At 36.5% G+C, this 25,019-nt stretch overlaps 1 protein-coding gene across 1 annotated transcript; it reads right to left on the bottom strand.

The window, feature by feature from the left end:
* Positions 1-1,324: 1,324 nt before the first annotated feature.
* Positions 1,325-24,340, bottom strand: LOC150097156 (uncharacterized). Its single transcript, XM_090406897.1, has 11 exons — positions 24,236-24,340; positions 22,713-22,840; positions 21,403-21,464; positions 19,581-19,721; positions 17,203-17,354; positions 16,817-17,069; positions 14,957-15,120; positions 11,171-11,262; positions 5,645-5,806; positions 1,831-1,900; positions 1,325-1,528 (listed from the first exon to the last, which is right to left on the bottom strand). The coding sequence occupies exons 2-11, from the start codon at positions 22,818-22,820 to the stop codon at positions 1,449-1,451; spliced, it is 1,284 nt and encodes a 427-aa protein (XP_090263023.1). The 5' UTR covers positions 22,821-22,840; positions 24,236-24,340; the 3' UTR covers positions 1,325-1,448.
* Positions 24,341-25,019: the final 679 nt, after the last annotated feature.

Raw genomic sequence — 25,019 nt, forward strand, 5'->3', positions numbered from 1 at the left:
TCGAACTTTTGGGATGAGATTTTGCAAACGTTTCATAGAGTGAACCAAGTTCTACAGAATGAGGATGTCAACTTAAAAACATGTGCAGCTCTGTATGGATCATTAGCTGACCAATTGTGCACTTCACGAAATGAATTTGAAAGATATGAAGCAGCTACAAACATGCTGATTACAAGGCAGCTCAAACTCTCAAACGTATCGGAAAGAAGGTACCCAATGACGGAGATGCTCCAGAAGTATATCTGAATGCCAGAGATAAATTTCGTATCACCACCTTTTACACAATTGTTGACAAACTTGAAACTGAGACGAAAAGAAGAGTAGAGATATATACAAAGAAATATCAGAGATATTTTCTTTTCTAAGTGATGTGCCACATAATGCTACTTCAGTGACTTCATCATCTACTGAAATTGAAAAGTATTCTCAGTGTTGTCAAAAGCTGATCGATGCTTACCCAGAGGACTTGAACCCTAATTTCTCAGCTGAGCTTCAGCAGTTTCACTCATATGTGTGCCATAAGTTCAGCGCAACAAAAAATGTAAAAACAAGATTCAGTCATGCTGAACTTTATAAAATAATTGTAGAAGACAATATTGAGTGTGCCTTTCCAAATGTAGACATTGCCTTTCGTATATTTTTAACATTAATGGTCACAAATTGTTCAGCTGAGCGTTCATTTTCTCAGTTGAAGTACATTAAAAATCCCATCAGAACAACTATGCAAGAAGGCAGGTTGAATGCCTTATCTCGACTAAGTAGAGAAGCAGATGTGTTTACGTAAGATTAATTTTGAGGATTTGATCAAAGACTTTGCAATTAAAAAAAGTTGGATAAAACTTTTCAAATCTAAATAAAGTTTAAGTATACAAAAATAAACATTATTTTCCATCTTACCATAAGTTTTGTTTCATTTTGAAAAATAAAAATTCATTTTTGGTTTATTATTGTTTATATTTTGAATTACATATACATGGGGCACCAAAATCTTTTAAGTGCTTAGGGCCGCTATAGGTCTTAATCTGGCCCTGTATGCAACAGAGAATAATTAAAATGAAGGACCCTTCCATTTCTACAAATCTGTTCCATGTACACGATGGGCTGGATTACACACTAAAGGCGAATTATGGGATACTAAATACTGTGCGTTTTTCTTTATGTTCTAATATTTTTACGACACTGTATCCGAGTGTGTGTGTGTGTGTGTGTGTGTGTGTGAGAGAGAGAGAGAGAGAGAGAGAGAGAGAGAGAGAGAGAGAGAGAGAGAGAGAGAGAGAGAGAGAGAGAGAGAGAGAGAGATTTAAATTAAACACAAGGCACAGAATTCAATAATTAAAACTGCTACCTTTTAGGTATTTATTATTTCGTAACAAATTAAAAGGAAATCCGACAAATTGACTTGTCTTGTTTCCTTCCTCTTCTGAGAACAGAAAGTGCTTCTCCCCTCTCTAGATGGGTTGCCACAAGTGGCTGTAATAACTCTCTCGAACTACTTGATCCGCGGTAATATCTTTTACCTTGATGTTACCTAAAACACAAAACAGAAGAAAGGGCAAATTAACTCCATTGAGTATTTAGTAATAGAACAGGCATTTAAACAACATTCTGCTTCACCAAGATATTGGTCAGCTTCAAATAATAAAAACATATTATTCAATAATCTTGCATTTCTGGTCAACACACACACACACACACACACACACACACACACACACACACACACACACACACACACACACACACACACACACACACACACACACACACACACACACACACACACACACACACCCGAGAGAGAGAGAGAGAGAGACTACATCAATGAATTACCTGAAAGTGCCATAGCAGTATCAAATTCTTTCCTAAAAATCTCGAGAACTTTTCTGGATCCTTTTTCTCCCTAGATAGAGAGAAAGATGTAGTAGATGATTTCACAGTTTTCTACAATACGGATGTATTCATAACTGACATACAGTAAGGAGAGATTTAAAAAGTGCAGTGTTTATTTTTGCGTTTCAAATTTCATTAAACCTCTAGTTCATAATTGGTCGTACACTTCATTGAATCTTTCTTTCGACACTCACCTCTTTCCCCGAATCGCTTCTGTCAAATGAAGCAGAATTTCAAACTTCTCACATTAACTGCTCGTACATATTAATACTGCAAAGCAACTGGATTCATGAGAAGAGTGAATTCTGTTATTCGAGTATCTTTTCGGACTCATTTGTTGCTTTTTGTAGAAGGGGAAAAAAACGAATTTCCGGAGGTAGCTCTGCTACCTCCGTATCAGTTCGACTAACTCACCTCTTAGCTGAAAAGCCACTATGATAATTAAAGTCAGGTCTTTTCAATCATCATCGAGACATTTGCAGTTAAGATCTATTCTGATTGGCATATGTATCGTGTCGACTAGTCATTTTTAGCTTTTTTTTTATTTCATTGGCGTATCTTGTAAATATTCCATGAAAAGAAATTCTCAAAGTGCTTCTAAGAAGTATTGGCAGAAAGGAGAGTTAATAATTAAATGAAAAATTAAATGAAAGTTATGTTGATAAATAAAAGCGTTTCATGAAAGATTACTAGATTCTTTTAATTTGTATTACATTTTTAAGCAGTTTAATTTAGCATATAACTTGCACTCGAGTTTTATATGAAATTAATAATTTTCTTTGGTTAATTAAATACTAAAAGATTAAAATGATCAACTGAAGGGACTGTGGTGCGAGAGTGTTGGATCTCGTCATAGGTTCAGAAGGCATATGCACGAGTAAGGTGTCCACGTTAACTCCGATTGGTGATCATGTGGTACCGACTTATGAGGTTGCAAAATTTATGGATTTCTCTCTTAAGAAGGGATATATACGGGTTAGGTAATTAGCACAAGCTTCGGGAGAAGCTTACAGAGCCATTCCATGGTATAAAACATTGAAATTGCAGGGAAAAGATGTTAGTAGGAATATAATCAGCGGTTATCTAAGGGAAGCAATATCAGAATGTATGCCCATGGTGAGGAAGATTAACAAGGTAGGTGTTAGATGGATGAGTAGTAGTATTAGGCTTGATCTGCAAAAAAAGAAAATATTATGGAGGATTTACAAGGGGAAAGGTGATCAGCAAACTCACGATCAGCACAAAGTCAGGTCAGAAAGGTTACCAGCCTAGTAAGGAAGGAAATTCCAAAGAATTCTTCCGTTACCGGGCATGTAAAATGGAGAATGCCTTCGGAAGGATAACCTTAGTGGGTGCTGATGGTATCGAGGTGATTGAATCAGATGTAATAGTAGAGTTACTGGGTGACCACCTTTCAAAAATCTATCACCCGAGCGAGAATATTTCTGTATCTTCGGTTGCAATAACTGCTTTGAGAATTTAAGTTAATGAACCAGAGGTACTTAGGATATCAAATAATAATAAAAATTTTCACATTTGACATTCGCAGACACCATATGGTCACTGTCGTACCTCACATGGTTTTGGCAATAATGTATTTTGCTAGAAGAGATGGTAGGGTCGCAGATTCCTTTCCACACAAAGTTTATAGGACAATTACAAACATCCATGTCCATGGCGGGATTCGAACCCGCAGCCTCTTGGCTGGAGAGCGGACACGCTAATGGCCTGGTTGACCACTCGGCCAACCAGGCCACTGAAGAATTTAAATGCAAATACTGCTGTAGGTTTGGATGGAATGTCAACTCGAGTATGACGTGAAAGTGCAAAGCAATTACCAACACCTCTTGCTTGGCTATTTAATTTGGACTCCGGTATGTCCCTAGGGAGTGGAAGGAAGGTAAAATAGATATTTTACCTAAACGAAGCGCTAAGACTGCTGTAGAAAATTTCAGCCCAATCGCTATCTCGGGAGTGATGATAAAAGTATTTGAAAAGTTGGTTAAAGACAAAGGGTGGATAAGATACTCTATGGGGACTAACACGGCTTTGTTAAAGGTCGGTCTTACCTTAGTAATTTATTAACTTTTTATAATAGAGTGACAACTGACTTGGACAAAGGGATGGTTAAACAGTGATACTTCTGGATTTTTCTAAGGCTTTTGACGGGATATCCCTTGGAATACAATTACGCAAATTTGAACAAATGGGGATGGATATTAAACTGGTGATATGGATAAGAGAATGGCTCTCGGACAGATACTAAAAAGTAATGTATTAAGGAGCAGAGCACAGGATGAAGCAGGTGACCAGTGGTGTGCCTCAAGGCTCTGTGCTTGGTCCATTATTGTTTAATTTGTACATAAATGATATACGAGATGACTTGAAGGGAGATATTCAGTTGTTTGCTAATGACGCAAAGGTGGGTAGCGCAATAATTAACCAAGCTCATGTAGAGAGCTTGCAGGATGATTTAAATAAGCTGGCAAAATGGTAAAAGGTAATGGATGACAGTTCGGTGTGGAAAACTGTAAAGCTATGCATTTAGGGAGTAAAAAATTTATCAACTCTGTACCACATTGATGGAACTGTACGCCAGGAGATTGATGGAGCTAGGGAGTTGGGAGTGTTAGTGGATAGGGAGTTGACGTTCAGAGGACATATTGCTAAGGTGTCCTTGATTATTGAAAAACACACTAACAACAGAGATAGAGAAGTTATTATTCCTTTTTATAAGGCGTTGATACGTCTACATCTGGATCTGTGCTCAGGTCTGATCGCCTTGAAGATGAGGAAGTGGTAGAAAAGTTACAGAGAGGAGCGACCAAGTTGGTGAGTGGCGTGAAGAATGCTTCATACGTCGATAGATTGAAAGTTTGTGAATTCCAGCCGTTAGTTAATAGAAGAGAAGAGGGGATACGATAGAAACATTGAAGTTACGAAAAGGTTTTTATAAGATTGATGCAGGGGAAATATTTCAGCAGCGGGATAGGGGTGGAAGAACAAGCGGTCATCCCTGGAAATTAAGTAAGAGTGTGAGTAACAAGGGCGTGAGGACTAGAATTTTCGATTGAAGAGTGGGGAATGAATGAAATGTGTTTCTGACTCAGTTTTGAGTGCTTCTTCTGTAAATAAGTTCAAGAAGAGGTATGATAGGTGTTGTGTGGACAGTTTTGCGCGATGAGTCTTCTGACTCCATGGAGATACCCGTATGATAAAAATGATATTAACCTTATTCACATTATTCACGCACTATAAAATCCTTAAGTGCAAAGGAAAACCTGAATAGTTTAGGAGGCTCAATGAAAGCTCTCCAGGGATTACAGTGATCATATTCGATCTTATCCTTCACAGAACGGAGCTCCGTAATAATGAATAGATTTTTCGTCTTGGAATTGCAATAACGTCGGTTTTCGTTTGACATAAATATGTCTAATTGTAATTGTCCGGATATAAAAGGAATTGGACTTATTCTTACGCGCTATGATTTCCTGTCTAAGGACTTCTTACTCAAAATGTACATCCGCTTGAGAAAGGATCATTGCTCTAAGCATCGTTAATTGTTTCCGTTTGAAATGATTGCAAGCACGTGTACAAATACTGATTGGTAATTTTAGACGCATTTGTTCAGTTTTCTGATTTGAAGTAGTTCTGAAGAAGCAGTGCAGCGTCATGGAATAGCAGAAATCCTTCGACCTATTTCTGAATTACTGAATAATAATAATAATAATAATAAAATAATAATGATGCTTACACTGTGTGCAAGTCCTGATAGGTTTGGTGTGCCAATAAACACAGCTTTCGCTCCCAGTGTCAAAGCCTTAAATATGTCGGTTCCATTACGAATCCCTCCATCCAGATAAACCTCGACTTTCGTACCTTTCACGGCATTAGCAACTTCGGGAAGGACTTCGATCTGGAAAAAAAAAATAATATATATATATATATATATATATATATATATATATATATGTGGCGATTAGTTTTTACTCGGTTGTTATACATTTCAAAAAATAGATTTAATGACTCCAAGACCGAGATAACATATGCCGAAACTAGTAGTATTTATCATTAAAATCTTTATATGTTATCTCGGTCTTGGAGTCATTAAATCTATTTTTTGAAATATATATATATATATATATATATATATATATATGTAGAAAGTATTTTTACCTTGGGTATAAATATATGTTAAAGATACCAAGCAATTTTAAACCTGGTTTTACTCCATTTCCCAAGTAAGCAAACAGACTAAAAGTCAAGTTTGCGCCTGCAATTGATGCAAGTCTAACTGATCCCACAGGTAGTGCAGGAACAGGGCAACTCGTGGCAAAGGTGGAACAAGCTCCGATCACTAATCTTAATATTTACCTTTAATGCCAAAACACATCTCCAAGAAGGGGATGTATGATGTTTTGTATTAAAGGCAAGGGGCACTACCCAGACCGGTTTCGAAAACACCTTATGGTAACTTGTTTTGGCGAAATACTTACAAGCTCTGTATTACTAAATCTTGGTATTTCTAAGCCTAGCTCCCACTGACGAGACCTCAATAAAGGTCGAAACCGGTCTGGGTAGTGCCCCTTGCCTTTAATACAAAACATCATACATCCCCTTCTTGGAGATGTGTTTTGGCATTAAAGGTAAATATTAAGATTAGTGATCGGAGCTTGTTCCACCTTTGCCACGAGTTGCCCTGTTCCTGCACTACCTGTGGGATCAGTTAGACTTGCATCAATTGCAGGCGCAAACTTGACTTTTAGTCTGTTTGCTTACTTGGGAAATGGAGTAAAACCAGGTTTAAAATTGCTTGGTATCTTTAACATATATATATATATATATATATATATAAGAATTGAATGACTAGAACCGAGATTTAAGTAAAAAGGTTTTAATATTTTAATTACAAGCCGAAACACTACTAGTTTCGGCTTGTAATAGCCTACATCAGGTGACATCAAAAAGAAACACTAAAACACTGAAACTTAAATAAACTATGAACATCATAGAGAGTCTATACATAACTGACATTAAAACATTCTAGTTGTATTTAAAGCTGTTGTTTCGTTTGTTGTATTTGATGCTGAAGGAAGAGTATTATGGAGGGATGTGGACATAAGAAACAGATGGAAAATATACTTTGAGGGACTTCTGAATGAGGAAAATGCAAGGACTCACAGAGGAGATGGGCAGCCTTCTGAGGGGATGGTGCAGAACATCAGTAGAATGGAAGTGACGGAGGCCATGAAGAGGATGAGGAATGGAAAAGCGGTGGGCCCCGACAGAATTCCAGTGGAGGCATGGAAGGCACTGGGGGAAGAGGGAATTGACCTGCTCTGGGACCTGTTCATGAAAGTTTGCCAACAGGAAAATATACCCGAGGAATGGAGGGAGAGTACTCTTGTTCCCATCTACAAGGGTAAAGGGGATGCACAAGACTGTAAAAATTACAGAGGAATAAAGTTGATGTCCCACACAATGAAGATCCTAGAAAGGATTCTTGATGGTACATTGAGGGAGGAGGTGGAGATTGCAAAGGAACAATTTGGCTTCATGCTTGGTAGATCAACAACAGATGCTATCTTTGGGTTACGACAGATGATGGAAAAATATCGAGAGAAACAAAGGGAGCTACATCTGGTATTTATTGATCTGGAGAAAGCATACGATAGAGTGCCAAGGCAAGAAGTCTGGAGGTGTCTGAGGGAGAAGAAGGTGCCGGAGAAATATGTCAGGTTGGTGCAGGAAATGTACAGAAATGTGAAGACAAGTGTTCGGACCTGTTTGGGACAGACAGAAAGTTTTCAAGTAACAGTTGGCTTGCATCAAGGGTCAGCATTAAGTCCGTTTCTGTTTAATATTGTGATGGAGGTGGTAACAGAGGAGGTGAGAGAAGATGCACCTTGGACAATGTTGTATGCAGATGACATCTTGCTGTGTGTAGATTCAAGAGAAGAAGCGGAAACTAAACTGGAAAGATGGAGAAAAGTACTGGAAGAGAGAGGTATGAGACTGAGCAGAAGTAAGACAGAGTATATGTGTTGCGCAGTGGGCGGTGGCCAGGAGTCAGACCTGGAGCTGGAAGGAAATGTCATCAGGAAGGTGAGAGACTTTAGATACTTAGGTTCGACAGTGGAAGAAGATGGAGGAGGTGAGAAGGAAGTGGGATGCAGGATACAAGCAGGTTGGAGGAACTGGAGGGAGATGGCTGGAGTGTTATGTGATAAGAGGGTGCCGATCAATCTGAAAGGCAAAATTTATAGGACAGTAGTGAGGCCAGCTATGACATATGCTATAGAAACTGTGGCCCTGAGGAAAAATAACATTAGCAGGATGGAAGTAGCAGAGATGAGAATGCTTAGGTGGATGTGCGGTGTGACCAGAAAGGATCATCTGAGAAATGACTATGTCAGGGGAACAGTGAAAGTTACGAACTTAGGAGCGAAAATACAGGAGGCAAGGTTGAGATGGTTTGGTCATGTGATGAGGAGGGAGGACGAATATGTGGGAAGAAGGGTCATGCAGATGGATGTGCAAGGAAGGCGGAAGCGTGGGCGGCCAAAGAAGAGATGGAGGGAGCTGGTAGAAGAGGACTTGAAGATGAAGAACTTGGATGTGGTGACAGCCCAAGACAGGAAGGTGTGGAGGAGACTCATAAGAAACAGTGACCCCACTTAAGTGGGAGAAGCTGCAGAAGAAGAAGAAGAAGAAGAAGAAGTTTCGTTTGTTGTATTGTTGGGAAAGTGCGTGCTAGTAGCATCTCGTGAACGCCAGTACATGATTACAGCTGAATGACTATCTGGGAGGTTGTAGCTCAAGTTATTATTTAGATGAACAGGATTGAAGATGATTTCCATAGATTCTACGATTTTTTTCTGTAGTTCATCATTGCAATGGAAGATGTTAGTAGATTTTTCCCAGCAGACTTTGTGACTTTGGTTTTCAACATTAGGATTAGTCGAGAAAAGGATATGACTTGATAATGCACTGGCTCGCTGTCTCTTGTAAGTGATGTCCCTCGTGTTCTTCCATACGCAATTCGACAGATTTGTCTATCTGCCCGAAATAAGGAATATTGCAATCACACAATATTTTATATACACCAGGGTATTTGAGTTGATGATGACAAGGTTTTGGATGGCTAATTAAGGAACGGATCTTTGGAAGTGGAGTAAACAAAGTTCTGATATTGTATTTTCTTAGAACTTTTGCTAATTTATAGAGAGAAAAATCGTAGAATCTAGGGAAATCATCTTCAATCCTGTTCATCGAAATAATAACTTGAGCTACAGCCTCCCAGATTGTCATTCAGCTGTAATCATGTACTGGCGTTCACGAGATGCTACTAGCACGTACTTTCCCAACAAACGAAAGAACAGCTTTAAATACAACCACAACGTTTTAATATCAAATATGTATAAAGACTCTCTATGTTGTTCATAGTTTATTTAAGCTTCAGTGTTTTAGTGTGTTTTTTTTTCTTTTCCCTTTCTTTTTGATGTCACCTGATAAAGACTGTTACAAGCCGAAACTAGTAGTGTTTTAATATTAAAATCTTTTTACTTAAATCTCGGTTCTAGTCATTCAATTCTTTTAAAAACTATGTATGTTAACCAAGTTAATGATCATTCATATATATATATATATATATATATATATATATATATATATATATATATATATATATATATATATATATATATATATATATATATATATATATATATATATATAATAAAGATACCAAAAAAAAATATACTTGGTTTTAATATTTTTTTCCCAAATAAGCCAAGGTTTCGCCTGAAGTATTTTCAGGGTCTGAGTTTTGTATTATGCTTCTTATTACGGGATACTTAGGCAGGTGATCAGAGCTTATGCCACCTTTACCACGAGTTGCCTCAGACCTGAAAATACTTCAGGCGCAAACTTGGCTTACTTGGGAAAAAATGATTAAAACCAAGCTTATAAACTTTCTTGGTATCTTTTACGTATCTTTTACGAAGCGTCTTCTATGACTCTGAATTGAGGATTATAACCAAAAAAGAATACCTCTTAGTACAGGGAACATTCAGGCAAAAGCACTGAATATTTTTACCTCATTGAAAGAAACTAAATTTCAAGAGGAATGTAAAAGCTTCACTGCGAGTTTAGGATGGCTTGACCGTTTAAAAATCGAACTGGACTGCATAACGTAAGAATAACTGGGGAATCTTCTAGTGCTGATAAAGATTGTGCAGCAAAGTTTCCTCAAGAATTGCAAAGGATAATTCAAGAGGGTGATTATGATAATTGGCAAATATTAGACGTCGACGAAACTGGTCTCTTTTGGAACTGATACCAGGATACAAAGTATCTAAAGATCGCATTTTATTTTTATTTTTTATTTTAACGCTTTTATTAGGAGGCAATACATAGGCTTTAAACTCAAGTCTATGTTAGTTTATCGTGCGCAAAATCGAAGATCTAACTTTATTGAAAAAATCAACACAATTGGAAAGAACTTGGATTTAACGAATTGGATAATGAAGATGTGAGAAAATTGCTCGATTCCCATTCAGAACAGTTAAGCGAGAATGATCTCCTTCAACTACAAGAACAGCGTGCATATGAAGAAGAAGAAAAGGAGCGCGAACTAGAAGAGAATGTTACGACTAAGAAGCAAACTGCAAAAGAACTTGAGCTAGTATTTAATCACATTGAGTATGGTAAGGAAATTTTGTTTGATGCTGATCCTGATGTGGAACGAAGCTTCGAAGTCACGAAATCTTGATAAAGCGATCTCCAGCTATCGCAAATTGTCTTACAAGATGACAAAGTCGAGCACCATTTTTTTTTTTTTTTTTGTAAAAACGTAGCTCAATCAGATGTTTAGACAGTAAATAAAAATTTAAGCGATTGAGTTTAATTAACTTTGATGATTTTATTCTAAAATATAGCTTATACTGTATTTTATTTTCCAAATTTAGGCTAACTGATGGATGAATTATTATTATTCCTATTGCTAATTGAATTCGCTTAACGCTATTTCGCTTAGCGCGCATTGATAGATGGGTTAATTAATCGCGTTAAGCGAGGTTTTCCTGTACTTATAAAATTTAAGTACACATATATTTATATACTTAGATTTTATAAGAAATTAAAGAAATTTGTTATGAAATCGACTTATAATTGAATAAAAATAAAATATGATTAGCTTTACATTTCTGGAATAGAATTCACTTAAAAATATCGAATGGGAGGATTGATGATTCCAGTAGTTTAAGAGAAAGCAACTTACCGTAGCTGGAACACCATCAAGCTGTCGACCTCCGTGGTTAGACACAATGATAGCCGCTGCTCCATATTGTGCAGCTAATTTAGCGTCTTCGGCTAGATGAGAAGAAAAAACAACATTACACGCCTTTGTGCTAAGGTTATGAGGCTAGAGTACCATGTCTGTTAACTGCACGTGTTCGCCCTGTCAGCGCTGTATAAAACCTGCAAACTGGCCTTTAATTGAAACGACCTATTATAAAAGTCCTTAGCATCCTATTTGAGGTTTAAATCCGGTGTGTGTGTGTGTGTGTGTGTGTGTGTGTGTGTGTGTGTGTGTGTGTCATTATTGAGCACAAAAACACGTGATTAACTAAACATTCCCCATTAAAAGAGCCTTGTTTATTTAAATTATTACTGACTAAGAATTTTGATAAATTTTTCAACTAAATTTTTTTTGATTAAAATGTAATGCATAAAAGATTGAAAAAATGTAAACCATCTTCTAAAAGTTTAAGTTAAGGGATATATATCCCATATCGTTTCTTAGCCGAATAAGAAACTCCAAGAGTTTCATGCTATTCGGCTAAGAAACGATATGGGATATATATCCCTTAACTTAAACAAGTCATATGTCGCCGAATTGAAGCCTTTGGCTCTTCATATGTCTAATAAGTCTTCTAAAAGTTTTCTCCCGTTTATATCCCACTGCCTACTGTCAACAAACATGACTCGCTGATGCATCATGCTGTACGGCGGCAGGGGTCGGGAACCGGAGGCTCTGGAGCCGCATGAGGCTCTGGGCTGAACAAAGTGCGGCTCTTTTATATTGAATTAAAAGATACATAATTAATACAAACAACTAAATATTGTTTTTCGATACGGCCTGTTCGTGGCGCTAGATACTATGCATGTACGTGTGTTAAGCATGAAATTTTATGACATGAACAACTGCAACTACGTTGAAATACCGCTAAATGTTAACCCTGCCTAAGGTAACTAGCGCCACGGCGAAAATTTGAACTAATTGATCGGCTCTCCTGTAGATACATACGGATTTCAATTGTCAAAATAAATATTCGGTTAGTTAACTTATTTATTGTCGTAATAAAGTGGTGTTTAATTTAGTGTCAGGTAATGTTATGCACAAATTAATTTTTATTATGTTATTATGTTGAATTTGTGTTTTTACTTGCAGGTAAATTTGTGATAATAGCCTTTCTAATATGAGTTCAAGAAAAATAATCGAAGAAAACAGAGGATTCAATAAAATGTAGATAGAGAATTTGCATTTATAGAAATAAATGGAAATCTGCAAGTTTAACTTGCCATCTACGACTTCAAAATAACAAACCAAGTAATGTCGAACGACATTTTCGAGGAAAACAATTTGACTTTAGTAAAAAATATCCTGAGGGTGATAATAGAAAAAAAAGCTATTGAAGAATTACAAAAGAAAACATTGCTTCAGCGAAGAAATTTGTCAACTTGGAAGAAATCTTCGTCGAATACTACTGAAGCAATTTTTTTGTTATCCCTTGAAATAGCAAAAGCGGGAAAACCTTTTTCCGATGGTGAATTTCTAAAAAATTGCATGCTCTTTCGGCTAGAACTGTCAAGGAACGGATTGTAACAATTTCTGCAGAAGTTTCAAATATGCAAGTTATGGATATTATTAATTCTGCCGATTTTATATTTATTGCGGTTGATGAATCAAATGATATTTCTGATATGGCGCAATGCTGCGTGATGGCTAAATATATCAGTTCTTCTTCCGGTATTCGAGAAGAACTTCTTGATCTGCTAACACTTAAAGGACACACTATAGGTCAAGATATTTCAGAAAACCTTCTAACCAGTTTACGGAATAAAAATATAAATATTAATAATATAGTATGCATTGAGACCGATGGCGCACCTTTTATGACTGAGAAAAATAAGGGGGTTTGTTAAATTATTCTCCACTCCACTCATATTCCACATGGAGTTATTTCATTTCATTGCATTTTGCATCAAGAAGCTTTTAGTTGCAAATTCTTCTTGATTTTTACCACAACTAAAAAGAGTGATGGATGTTGTTGTTGTGCCAGTGATCAATTTCATCCTATTTCAGGCGTTGAATCACAGACTTTTTGTGGTCAACATAAAGATTTAGTGACATTTACATCTGTACGATGGTTACCAAGAGGAAAAAGCATTAAAAAGTTTTTTTATACTAAAATTATTACTTAAAAGAAGTAACAATTTTCTTAACTACTAAAAATTTTACCGTAAATCATGTGGAACTTCTCAGTAATCCCGAATGGATACAAAATTTTTGTTTTTTGTCTGATATGACAGAACATTTTAATAAGCTAAATTTGAAGTTGCAAGGGAAGGGAAACACACCTTACAATTACCAGAGGAAGTCCTTACCTTTGAACAGAAACTAAGAGTGTTTTTCGAAGATGTTACTGAAGAAAAATTTATATATTTTGAAAATCTAAAAAAAATATAGATTGAATTTAAATCAATAAAAAGTTGATTGCAAAATATTCGCTGAAATGATTACTGTAATTTTAGATTCATTTACAAGCAGATTTCAGGATTTTAAAAAACATCAGGAGATGATGAAATTTATATTACATCCGTTAAATTGCAATTTAAAATGAATAGATATTGAAGCTTTTTCCAGAATATCAATGGCAGAACTACAAATAGAGCTTCTGGAAATTCAGAATAAAAGCTTCTGGGTACAAAAACGCCAGGAAATGGTAGCACAGATGGAAGAAAATGAGGAAACTGTGGAAGAAACACCACAGGAAATTATATTTAAATATTGGAATTCTTTCCCAACTAATTATTCAAATGCCAAGCGACTTGCTTTTGGGATTTTGATTCTTTTCGGTTCAACGTTCAATTGCGAACAATTTTTCTCTTCAATGAATTACATTGACACTAGGTATAGGAACAAATTGACTGATGAAAGTTTGAAAACCGAATTGCTATTAAAGTGCACGACATACAATCCAGATTTAAGTAAATTGGCTGCGAAGATGCAAAATCAAAAGTCTCACTAGTGAATTTTAAATTAAAACAATCAAATATCTATTAAAATACATACTATTGTATTTTTTGTTCAGACTAATTCTTTTTGCAATACAAATTCTGACTTTTTTGCAATATTATACATACTTAAACATGTTTTGTGATTAAAAACTTAATCAAACTTAATGTTGTTTTGTTTATTGAACATATAAAAATTTATATGCAAACATAAAAGTGGTATTTGATATCTGGAAGCACTAAATTAAAAACAAATTTACCTAAGTTTGAACTAACTGCAACTTTGAGTCACCAGGAAAAACCGAATTGAAGTTGCCGCTCCCAAAATTTTGTTTTAATTACTTTTTTTGGTGGAATGGCTCTTTGGTTCAAAAAGGTTCCCGACCCCTGCTGTACGGTAACTTCGGGGTTAACATAACCAAGCACAGAGTATCCAAATTTAATTTGTTTGTTATGCAGTAGATGGCAGCACCGATAGAGGCCTCACAGGTTATTTATTTATTTATTATTATTATTTGGAGATATGTGCTCTCACAAGATGTGTTTTGTTCAGTAATTTTGCAGACCTTTCATCCCTAATGCTATTATTTTATATCTAAAAACAACAACTGGGGAAAATGATTTAATTTTGCACTCACGCACGCACACACACACACACACACATGAAAGATTTACATCTGGGTTCGATCCTTTTCTCCTGCCGGTTCCGGACCTCCGCAGCAATAAGTCATTTTAGGCCTCAATTTCATTTGTCATTTCTATTTACCTGTAAGTATTCCTTTGAGCACAATTGGAAGAGATGTGACTGACTTCAGCCATCTTACACTCTCCCACGTAAGACTGGGATCGATCAGCTTCGAGAGTTCAGCAAGCACAGAATCTGAACCACCTTGCACATTGCCTACGGATGTGCCCTGAAAGTTGGCAAACCTGTACAATATATAATAATAAAGAAAACTAAGAAAAAGCCAGAATTTAATACAAAATTAAACTCACACCAAACTGGTTATTTAAATAACATATTACTTACATAAAATAATAATAATGTATAATAATAATTCTTCAATAAATACTATTAAAATTCTAGTTAAAAGTTTAAAATATGAAAAGTGAAAAACGTCGTGATAAATATTTATTTTGTAATTACTCATTAATTACAATAAATTTTTGTAATTACTAAAAATAAGGGAGGAAATGGTGAACAGCTATTCCTTCCTAACCAAGGGTGATTTTATGATCTCCCAAACAACAATATGAACTCGAGAAATGCATTGCACGACAAAATAACAGAACGAAATGTCTTTCATGATTCTTTATTTCCAAATGTGTTTTCTAATGCGAATATATGATACAATAGGTATTCTTGCTTGCACAGCTCCAGAATCTAAGAGAAATATTCACTCTCAATCGAGTCGCCCACGATGCAAATGACTCAATCGTTCAAAAACACCTGTTGCGTCCATTTGACTTAATTCCAGGTTTTTGACTTGCTCAGTGGGTTCGCATTCCTTCAGGATGGCAAATCATCATCGCTTAGATGATTCTTTGAGATGGCGAACTCTTGGATGACTTGAAGACAGACACCTGCAGGCAGACGAACATAGTATTTTGGCTTAATGTGCCGCGAACAGTCTTCTCGACATTAAAACACTGTTTCGGGAAAGGGAGGAACCATGACGAGAAACGTTAAACAAGGTGTCCCGAGGGCTAACGTCGAACAGAACAGACCGCTATCTCACTCTATTAGCAAGGCGAAATGCTACGATATCTTCTCACCATCTTTCTCTTAAGGCTGCAGCGGCCAAAGGTAAAAACATTTCTAATCGACTGTGTTAAAGCGTCTTAATTGAAGTGGGCGCTACCCAAGGAAGCAGAAGAACAGAAGAAATTACCGTTTGGGCAGCATTTTACAAAGGAGTCAATCAATGACCTTTATTGAACAAGCATATATAAAAAAATAATAAGGAGGTTCATACCAGAATGAGCTTTTGCCCCATGTATACACACACACATTCGGAACGGTATGAAATCCTACAAAGAACAACTTTTTGTTAGTGGTATTTCTTTTTACCACTTCCCTGTGAGCGGATACTTTGTTGTCGACTTGATTTAGGTTGATTGCTGGTTTGTGTGTAGCACATAAAATGATAATCTTGGGATGAATTTCTCTAAGCAACGACAAACCTGAACAATAGACACAAAGAGGAGGTATCACGAACATTCCAGATTTCATCTGGAATGTTCGTAATACCTCTTGTGAGTAACGAACTGCATCAAGCAGAATTGCAGAGTTAACATTTGTAACATGTGAGAAAAAGTGTCAATTATCACTCTCCATTCCAACAGTTCTCTTTTAAAAATTTCTAATGTAATGTGTAGGAAGACATTTGCTCCTTCCCCGAATGTACACATTTATAATGTTCAATACATAAATGTTTAAAAAAATCACCATGGGTCAAAAAGGTCTACATTTAAGACCAGTGAAGTGTTATAATATTTGTAATGGGTCAGTATTTCTACCGATCAAAGTTTCATCTTGAACTATATGTGTGAAAAGAAGCTCTAGCGTAAAATACGTGTACATCTATTTTACGCTGGAGCTCTTGGTTTATTGAGGTGCTCTTACTTTAGGTGGCTGGGAAGAGAAAATTTGTTCCTCACGTCGGCTCTCCTCTTTCCAAAGAGAGGAACGTCCACTGTCATCACAAGCGCCTTGTAGCCGCTTTTCTCTGCGCGTTTGATCAAGTCTAAAGTGATTTTCTTTTCCCTCAACACGTACAGTTGGAACCACAGAGTACCGTTGGTGGCGTTAGCGACCTCCTCGATGGAAGTGGTGGAGAGAGTGCTGAGGATCATCACTGTTCCTGCCCCTGCCGCAGCTGATGAACAAAACAAAAGAAAACAAAAATTACATTTCGTGTTAGACTATCCTCAACGATTAGAAATACGAGCCAGAAAGAATTCCTCATGAGTTTGATTGTTTCTTTATGAGATTTTAATCTATGAACTCACCTTTTGCACTTCCGATTTCTCCGTCAGGATGTGCCATCTTCTGGGCAGCAGTTGGTGCAATTCCGAGAGGGAAGGATATGGGTTTGCCCAACACAGACGTGGAGAGTTCTCGGTCTGATACATCTATGAGAATTCGAGGTCTGATCCTGTACCTGTAGGAGAAATATCACTTATACAATTCTTGCATTCTTTGACAGTTTTTCTGGACAGTTTTTGTACAGTAACGATCTATTTGTAATAAATGACAAACATTCATCTTTCCTCCCAATTTTCAAACGATCCAGTGATTTTCAAAGTGGGTAACGGAAACAAATCAACCATCCCATCATGCAGTGTAATCGTTACACAATTAAGTAGTTGATCGAGTCAGAATCTTCGTATTTTGTTTAAATCTTGTACCAAAATTTCAAAATTGCTATCGAAATTTAAATTTTAAAGGTCATTCCACCGGACAGGCGATATTTATATTTCAGGTATGAATAATATAAGCGTATTGCCATTTATTGTTTGCAAAATTTTTCTAACAATTACCACTTTAATTATAATAATAAACAGCCACGTGTTTTCAATTTTACAATGCCATGAAGGAATTAACGACTTTGGGATGAAAACCAACCGATTTCGTTATAAGAAATATTCATATGTCTGTATCATAACGTAAAATTGTACGGCTATGCCACATCGTGCCGCACCCCAAGCACGGGTAAATAAATGAAGGTTACGAGTGTGGGATATGGGATATAATTAAAGGATAGGATGCTAGTAATAAGGTGTTTTGCTATGGAAACCAAGAAAACAGGAAAATGTGACCAAAAAGTAACCTGAATGAAGACAAAGTTGTCGAGAATGATATCGTCTAGCGAAAGCTCTTATGATGAAAGTAGGGAATTGACAAATACAACAGAAATTTCGACAAGACAAAACAAAACAAGACAAAACAAAAACCAAGAGACATACAAATTATTTGGAGCCAAAAATATTAATTGCATGTTGCAATGTGAGGCATATGTATCAAACACAGCCGATACAGTGAAAAATTAAAGACTACAAAATTGAAATATTGGGAATAAATGTGAGAAGATGAAGTGAACAGAGATTTATTCAGATGAGTTCAGGAAAAACAATAATATATGCTGGAAACAAAGAAGAGAGCAGCAAAAGGAATGGAAATCATCATGTCCAATAAAGCAAAATATGCAATGATAGAATGGGAACCAGTTACAGTGAGATGCATAAGAGCAAGTTGTAACTCAGATTCCATAAAGGGACAAACGTAAATGCATATGAACCAAGTAATAATGGAGATGAATAAGAAAAATATGAATTTTATGACATATTACAAAGAACAATACATGACAAATCTTAGAATAATTATAGTAATGGTGGGAGATCTAAATGCTCAATTAGGAAATGATAATAGGAAAAAAAATTTATGGGATACATAAATGAAAATGGAGAAATATTACTGGATTTCTACATGGCGAATGAATTAGAAAATAAAGAATCCATCTTTAATCACAAAACATAAACCAAATAACATGGAGACCACCAGATGGAAAAACATATAACCAAATTGACATGTAATGATACAAAGAAAACGGAAAGGATCATTTTTAAACTTGAGATCAATGAGAGGAGCAGATGCTTATACAGACCATTTTTAGTAATACAAGAAACTGAAATAAGATTAATGACGATAAAGGAAGTAATGGGAAAAAAGAGAATGTATAAAATAAACGAACTAAAAAATATGGAAATTAAGAAAATATGCTGTGAAGGTTAAAAATAGGTAGGAAGTTTTTACTCAGACTGGACAGAACGAACATGAAGAATTCAGAAGCATTGAAAAAATATGGACTGGTATTAAAAATACAACAGGAAACGAAAGAAAAAATACTGAATGAATAGAAGAAGGGACAAAGAACGGATATATTGACAAAACTGAAGAAAGAAAAGAAATTAAGAAAAAATAATACAAGATAAGAATAACACCAGCTTACAACAGAAAAATAAAGAAAAGCTAATATATATACATACACTCCATCCATTTTACCAAATACTCATGCAGGAAGAATGGAAAGATGGATGGAACGTTGGGTTGCTCATCAGAATACCGAAGAAAGGAGATTTAACAGATTACAGCGAAACAAGGATTCATTTTTTTTTTGTGCTTTGTTATCTGAGCTATTCAACAGATTGCACCAGTTCTTGGATCGCAGTTGGTATCCATACCCTTCAAGTTACGGCATTCGAAATATCCGGTGAACCACACCATGCAAACTTAGAATGCTCAAGTCCTCTGGTATTACACAGCGACATCTACTGGTTGAAAATTCGAAACGGCGACAGACAAAAATATATCTTAGAGACCTACTTACCTGCTGTAGGCAACGACGTTTTCCCTTAGTGTTTGTTGTCCGTCAGCTCCACTGAAGTAATAGTCCCTTGCATTTTTCGGCAGAGTTTCTTTAGCGTAATCAATAAAATCCTGTACGGCAATCATCTGAGCCAGGCGGGTTCTGAAAACGAATACAAACAAGATTCAGTGTATAAATAGGCTTTTTGGAAGATTTTCTGTAGCGATGACAGACTACGTATTGCCCACAGAGAGGAAAAAATGCTTTTACACTGACGACGCTCCACTTCACTTGCACTTCAGGTTAGCGGGGAGGTCATATAACGTTACCGAGAAGTCTATACTCAGATTTTCTCCAGAATTATTAGAGAAAATGAAAATCAAAGTCCATTCAGTCATAATCGAGTTGGAAGAAACACATCTTAGAAACCAAAAAATGACAGAAGAAATACGAAACAAGGGATACACTTTTGTTGGTTCGAAATAATAGCTGCACATCGTGTTCTGTCGGTGACAGGAAAAGAGGGGGTCGAACTCATTAAACGAGAAATTCCACTGATGGGATCACTGTGAATTTGGGCTTAAAGGACAGGAGTTAGTTGGATTCTCATCACACTTTCTTTCAAAAACAATTGATTATTATGGCATTAAATGAGTCATCTGAAAGGAGCTACATTATCACACAGCCTTACGTGCTGCTCAATAAAGTTTCTCAAGCTATAGCTTTTGTTTTGGTAAACGTATGTACCGTCCGCAGCTATTAGAATCGTTGCATGGTTTTAAAACCAGATGCTACTTAATATATCACCCAGTTTCTTTGTATTTTTATCGCAGTGCTGGTATCATAAATGTCTGAAGCATTAGGATATACGAGGGTAGTATGAAAAGTTCTCGACCTCGACCATAGATAGCAACACTATCGGCAAAATTTTCTTTTCTAAGTTGGTAAATCTGTCATAAGCATCCATGTGAAATTGCAAGTCATTCGATCAAGTGCTTTGCTTTGCTGTCTGAAGCAAAAGCGTTGTCTGTATCCGTTGAAATGAATAAATGCGAGTCAAAGTGCATGAAATTGCTGACACTATAGTCATTTCAAAAGAACGTGTAGGATACATTTTGCATGAAGAATTGTATATGAAAAAGCTTTGCGCAAGATGGCTGCCGGGCTTGCTCACAACAGATCAAAAACGCACTCGCATGAAAATCTCTGAACAGTCTTGGAGCGTTTTAACAAGAATAAAACTGATATTCTGCGTCGATTTATTTCTACGGATGAGATTTGGATTACACACCAAAATCTAAATAGCAGTCCAAACAGTGGACAGAAGATGGTTGTTCAGCGCCAAAGAAGACAAAGTCGGTTTCATCAGCAGGAAAGGTCAAGGCATCGATGTTTTGGTATGTTTATTATTTATCTTGAAAAGGGTAAAACAATAACCGCGGAATATTATTCCGATCTTTTAAGCAGACAAGACGAAAAAATTCGTGAGAAAAGACCCGGTTTGCAGAAGAAAAAAATCATCTTTCATCACGATAATCCACCTGCCAACAAAGGTGTTTTGACAATGGAAAGATTACGGGATCTGTAACTAGTGTGTGTGTGTGTGTGTGTGTGTGTGAGAGAGAGAGAGAGAGAGAGAGAGAAAAGAAAAAAAATTAATGGTAGTTAAGAACATGGTTTTCTTTCAGCTGAATAAACAAACTCCTAATCATGTTCGTTAATCAGAAGTCGGAAATGTAAATTCCAAAGTCAATGTCTCAATAAAAGCAGAAAAACAATTAAACAAACAAACAGAAACAGTTTCTTATCACAATTAGATTCTACGAGGAATGAAAGCACTTACTCTGTTGGGGAACAGCAATTCTCTTCGCAGTCAGCAGACTTTTCAGAGCGAAAACTGAAACCCTGAAAAGAAGGAAGAACGTAGTTAATTATAACACACGAAGCAAGTGGATGTTGACGAAACATCTTAGCTTGTAATTAACGATGGGAAACGTTTATGTTATCATTTTGAACACCACAAACACGATCATTATTTTATGTTTTAAATGGGAAATCGGAAAAAAATAATGCATTGTATTTCACTTAATTTTTCCTCTTGCCTATTAAAATTGTAGTTTGATTTCTGAAAATAAAACATGGTTGCAAACAGTACGTTGTAAGCAAAACTCAAAATGTCTCTCTGTTTTTAATTGTCCCACTCTTCCCCAGGAATAACCATTCTTCCAGATTGTTGATCTTCGCCGTTTTCACTTTGATTAGCGCTGTCCACTTAGCAGTGAGCTGGTTGTATTAAGGGACATTAAGGGACAGTAAGTTGTCCCTTAATGTAACGTTCTCCTCATGTTTCTGTAACCATTTCTGAACAACCAAGAAAGGTTGGAAATCTTTCTTCAAAACCAGAATATGAACCACAATTTATGTTTCCTCAGTTCCTCTGGGATCAAAAGTTGACATTTCTTAGTCCACTTCTGATTTTTATCTGCTTCTTAACGATCATCTGCTATTATACCTCACTCGGGCCAGTCCTCTCTACAGTGCGTTCAGATAGACCAAATCGAAGTCCCTGGATGTGAACCACAGTCATTTCAAGAATTGTAGGACGTCAGTTCAGTGTGAAAATCTATCAATTCTTCGTTATCTCTTGCATCGCGCACCATTTTTAGGCCACATACCTGATGTTGATTTGGTATTTTCTATCTATCGCACTTTTCTTGTTAGATGAAAGGTATTGCTCATGGTTACTCCAGCAAATCAAAAGTTTCCATCCTCACTTTAATATCAGTTAGGTCAAGACCCCTGCCCACTATCGCGCACACAGATGAACGCAGACATTGACATCCGAAGTCAATCGAATAATTTGGCATGTGTTACAGACTGATTTAATTTCGTAGGATCGGAAGGATTTAAAGTTGAAGCCAATACGTATGACGAATAGACTCATCCTCGTCAATGTAGTAGAAGTCCGGGAAGGCAGAAGATGTCTGGGTACGACTAGAACAGCCTAGAAATACTTTCATATTAATGTGGTACCTGTTTTAGCATTATCGTTTTAGGAGGAGGAATGTATTTTTGGCTTCCGCTTAGTTTCATATTTTCTAGTTACAGCTCTGATACGTGTAGAGTGATAGAATATTGAATTAACTGACTCACCTCGACATTATCTCCCCACCGCTCCATCCCCTCATCTCTCCAGTCATCACCACGAACAGTGCCAAGCAGAAGCGCAATGACTAAGAGGCAAACTGTGAATTGACCCATCGTCTCAAGAGTACGGCACACTGAAAAATAAAAGTAACATAATTAAGTCTAAATATTCAACGACCTTCTCAATATTTTAAATGATTTAAATTATGCCTTAACAACGATATAATGTACAGTGCGCATCATATTGTTATTTATATATGAAATGAAATACGATGCGATTTGACAAATATAGAGAGTAATTTATCCAAATGATTGAATGGGTTATTTTAACACGACAAATATTTGCGTTTGGGTCGCGAATAATTCTTTCCATAGGCAACATAATGCCTTGGGCATTATGTGACAAAGTGAGAGAATTTTGTATATATCCATAGTACTACGGTCGTGTCCGCTAGGTTAGCCTAGTGGCAATGCGCTTCGCAACCATATTCCTGGGGAAGGAGTGTGTCCTAGGCTCGATTCCTGTTAACGACTGAGGAGCTTAAGGATCATCCTCAGCCAAGTTAGCCGGTCTTGGGCAGGGTTTTTTCCGCCAGTTTATCTGTGGTTTTTAATCCCACAAGCAGGCAAACTGGCCACGTGAACACACACGAATTACAGTCAGGAATACTTAAGACCCAGCCATAGGCCTGATTCCTATGCCGGTTCCGAGCCTGGATAAAATTTGGGGGGTTTGAGATGGTGCCGTACCTTCCTGTAAAAGGGACTCACGGCCGTTGTGTCATCATACGAAACTAACTACGGTCGTATTAAAGGTAACATAATGAAATGATGTTGTGATATTTTTTAAAGTGCATTTGGCAAGGATGAGTAAACGTTGTCCATCGGAATTTCAAATAGCAATGAAATTTGGATATTAACGTATTACTATTATTAAACTTTACTGTGGATCCCAATCTTTAATTCTAAAAATTTCGACAATCTTTAATACCAAATTAAGAAAAACATAGAAATTTGCACAAATCACAGTTGGTTGAGTATTCACATTTAGCGTCACTAGACGTGTGGGGTCAACTGTACCGTGTAGGGTTTTGAGAATGAAGATTTCTGCCACAAGTGGTAGGGACAGAGACTCCCTATGCACACAGTGGTAGGACGTTCACAAACAGCCGTGCCCATGGGGATCCGAACACGCAGCCTCTTGGCTGGATAGCAGATAAGCTAAATATTCTGCCAACCAGGACGGCAGTTACAAGTTATGCACATTACTAATTATGATAAATATATTAGCCAAAATACTGTATAATAAATGCTAGTATATTATTATTATTATAAAATAATGTAATTTAATTCTATACTTCTTTTTAACAGTATTTCACATCACGAAGGACTTCTGTCCTAAAAATCGCGGTTACAGAAATTGTCTCAATCATTTAAACACCTGTCCTCTCATTATCACAACTTCAAAATCAATTGACAATCGATTGAAACAGAACTAGTGTGAGCACGCACGTCTACATTATACCTACCTTGACAATGAAAAACGAAGGCGATCTAGACAAATGCTCTTGTCTACAAGGATGACATGAAACACACGACTTATATAAAGGCAACTGTGAAGATCATACAGAAAATGACAACAAGGACACTATTTAATCTGCTTCATGAGAAGTTGCGTAATATTTACCAGAATTGCGCTCATTATCACCTCTGTGAACAAAGATACTGTTAATCTGAGACAGTAACTCTTTTCCCACACGAGAGATAAATAACACCTGACGATGCCCTCACATACCACACAGCAGATGCTTCAGTCCAACATTTTTCAAACTTTTCCTACGACGGAACACTTTACAAATCCTGAAATTTCACGGAACACCTTGGTTATTTTGTAACGAATTAATTAATAATTAATTGTTAATTTAAATGATTTGTTATTATTAATTATTAAGTGATAATTATTATTTAATAATCAATTAAGCATCACTTAAACATAAACGTCATTAAATTAATTTGTGCCGATTTTCATTGACATATCCCATTCTGATCACCAAAAACTTATAATATTTTATTATAAGTACTTACAAGTGATTACAGACTTTTTCTCCTGTGTGCTGGTAGTTTTCCCCTCCTTTTGTACATTCTGGAGATCGCTATGCAGGCTGGTGGTGGATGACTCACTGTCTGTTGCGTCGCAAACACCTTCAATAAGAGATTTCTTAATACCAAAACTAAACAAAGTGCCTTGTCTCTTATTCATATTAAAATCTAAATATGCAGACCTATTACTTTTAAAAAATCACGGCACTACGG

Source organism: Typopeltis vanoorti, chromosome 17, assembly GCF_054136105.1.
Source record: "Typopeltis vanoorti isolate ZY-2024b chromosome 17, IOZ_Tvanoo_1.0, whole genome shotgun sequence".
NCBI classification, from domain to species: domain Eukaryota; kingdom Metazoa; phylum Arthropoda; class Arachnida; order Uropygi; family Thelyphonidae; genus Typopeltis; species Typopeltis vanoorti.

Coding starts and splice junctions, on each gene's coding strand:
- LOC150097156 (XM_090406897.1), bottom strand. CDS start 22,820: ATGGGTCAATTCACAGTTTGCCTCTTAGTCATTGCGCTTCTGCTTGGC. Junction 21,465..22,712: donor GGTGGGGAGATAATGTCGAG/GTGAGTCAGTTA, acceptor CCTTCTTTTCAG/GGTTTCAGTTTTCGCTCTGA. Junction 1,529..1,830: donor TACTGCTATGGCACTTTCAG/GTAATTCATTGA, acceptor TTTGTGTTTTAG/GTAACATCAAGGTAAAAGAT.